The sequence below is a fragment of the Crocuta crocuta genome, unplaced genomic scaffold (assembly GCF_008692635.1).
Source record: "Crocuta crocuta isolate KB4526 unplaced genomic scaffold, BGI_CrCroc_1.0 scaffold143, whole genome shotgun sequence".
Lineage (NCBI taxonomy): Eukaryota > Metazoa > Chordata > Mammalia > Carnivora > Hyaenidae > Crocuta > Crocuta crocuta.
In genome coordinates, this window is record NW_027529175.1 from 3,843,671 (window position 1) to 3,846,210 (window position 2,540).

At 50.3% G+C, this 2,540-nt stretch overlaps 1 protein-coding gene across 9 annotated transcripts in view; it reads right to left on the reverse strand.

Moving 5' to 3' along the window:
* EFCAB6 (EF-hand calcium binding domain 6) overlaps window positions 1-2,540 on the reverse strand; it is a 239,973-nt gene that overhangs the window by 47,359 nt on the left and 190,074 nt on the right. For all 9 annotated transcript variants that reach the window (XM_077757996.1, XM_077757994.1, XM_077757995.1 and 6 more), the window contains one exon: window positions 904-1,059. In XM_077757996.1, the coding sequence (XP_077614122.1) occupies window positions 904-1,059 (156 nt within the window). The remainder of the gene's footprint in view (window positions 1-903; window positions 1,060-2,540) is intronic.

Here is a 2,540-nt window from a genome sequence, read left to right on the forward strand (position 1 = left end):
CATCCTACATGGTTGAATAGTCAATAAAAATAGGAGTTTCACAAAGAACAGAAGAGGAAGTCAATGAAATCATCAAGAAACTTCTCATAATCAAATGACATGAAAAAGGCCATCCAGGAAGATGACGCTGACAGATGAGCTGATGAGCGTGAACGCCGTAGAAGAGATTTTACAACCGGAGGTGAGTTGGGGGTTTAACTATTGATCCTAAGTGCGCAGGAAATGGGCAAATAGGAAAAAAAGAAAAGATAATTGTTAATTCCAGGGAAAACAAAATGCTATGCAGGAAGGGAAAAGCGATACGATGTTATAAACCCCGAACACGGGTCTACACGGAACTGAGATGCAGCATCACGGTGGCCCGTGGAGGGTCCCACGTGGAGGCGGGGGCAGAGTGGCTGAGGTGGTTGGTGCCACAGCTTCCTGGCACGGAGTCCACAGAGACACTGCCTAAAACTTGAAACCCAGGGAGCAGCTATAGAAGCTTGTCACTTAGACATTCGACTTAAGTGCCAGAAGAGGTCATCGAACGCGTCGGATCTGTTGCCTCTGCGGACGGGGAAACGCGGGGATGGGGCGGCGTGAAGGGCTGCCATCTTTAATCAGCCTCGTAGACCTACTGGACTCCTCCCAAAGGGCATGGATGACGCGGGGACAACGAATACCGATGGTAACACATGAGGCCCATCGGGGAGAGTGACCCATCTGTCAGGCTGCATTCTCCTTGCCCTTGAGGTTGACAAACTGGTTCCCATGGAGCCACAGGGGTCCCTGGGGGTCATTTCAGTGGCGAAAGGCCGTGAGGATGGACGGAGGCGGGTGGGTAGGAAGCGAAAGCAATGTGCCAACCCGTTTCCCAGTCCCGCCCACGTAAGCAGCACGGTTAAGGCCGTCGAAGGAAACCTGTTCAGAAGATCGGTCAGCTCTTCCGCCTTCAGGGGGCAACCGCACTCCTCCAGCACTTTCTGCATCTTGCTTATGGATATGTAGCCATTATTGGATTTATCCAGTTGGGTGAGCGCTTTGCTGATGTCTTGATAATGGTCTTTAAGCTTGTCCCTGAAAGAGAACACATTTTAGACTTACAAAAGCCAGGAAAAGAGACCATTTCTTTAAAGCAAGAGTTTATGATGATCCTAAGGTGATGATTTGCTGCTTCGGCGAGGAACTAATTTTGAAGACGTTTTGCAGCTTTGGTGTCACATTTGCATTAAAAGATATTCTGGAAAAAACAGGAAGTCTGTACCATTATCATTCTATTATTATTATCAGTAGCAAAGCTATGTTATAGAAATTACGACCTTGTTTTTTTTTTTTTTCTAGATTTGGAACTTTAAAAATAGAACAAGGAATTAAAAACTACAGTGATATAACAGACCTGTGCGGTGCTCCTGATGCACTCAGTGGAAACTCGTGGAGCACCTCCTACGTGCCAGCTACTGCTCTGGGCGTCGGGGCGCGTCTAAGAACTCACATCCTGGTGGGGCGAGGCCGGTGTGAGATAGAAGATGCTGGGAACACAGTGCAGGGGGTCGGCGGAGGCCAGAGAGCAAGACTGAGGACCCCGCACAGGAGCAGGCTGCGTTTCCCACGGGGAGGTGCAGGAATGCCTCTCGGGGAAAGAGGCACTTGAGCAGAGATGGGCGTTACCCCACCCCCACCCCAGAGGGCTTTCCTGGGTTCAGGGTCAGCCAGTGCCGGGGACCCTAAGGCAGGGACAGAAGAGCTCAGGAAGTGAGGAAGGCAGACAGGCTCTCAGTGTCAGCTGTGGAAAAGGGGTGCCCAGGGACCCCTTGGTGTTTTATTAGGTACTGTGTTGTTAAGAAACACAGCCACCAGGGGCTTCTGGGGCGCTCAGTCTGTTAAGTGCCTGACTTTCTTTTTTTAATATGTTTTAAAACTTATTTTTGAGAGAAAAAGAGACAGAGCATGAGCGGGGGAGAGGCAGAGAGAGGGAGACACAGAATCTCAAGCAGGCTCCAGGCTGAGCTGTCAGCACAGAGCCCAACATGGGGCTCGAACCCACAGACCACGAGGCCATGACCTGAGCCGGAGTTGGACACTTAACCGACTGAGCCACCCTGGCGCCCCCAGCCTTTGACTTTTGACTTCAGCTCAGGTCATGATCCCACAGTTTGTGAGTTCAAGCCCCGCAGTAGGCTCTCTGCTGACAGCATGGCACCTGCTTGGGATTCTCTGTCTCCCTCTCTTTGCCCCCTCCCCTGTGCGCTCTTTCTCTCTCATAATAAACTTAAAAAAAAAAAAAAAAAAGGAAAAGAAACACAGCCACCATTTGTGTGCTGTGTTCACATACTTTCATCCACTGACTCTTCTTAACAGCCCTGCCGGGGAGGTGGGTAACAATCACCTCACTTTACAGACGAGGAATGAGAGTGCCCTTCTGTAAAGTGGGCCCACGTGGACCTGCCTCTTGCAGGGACAGAGGCGGCGTCTAGCCACACCCCTGATGAAGGCTGGTTTTCTTACAGAACATGTTCAAGTTTCTATGAATCCATTTGTCAGGAAATTTCTTCCCCGAT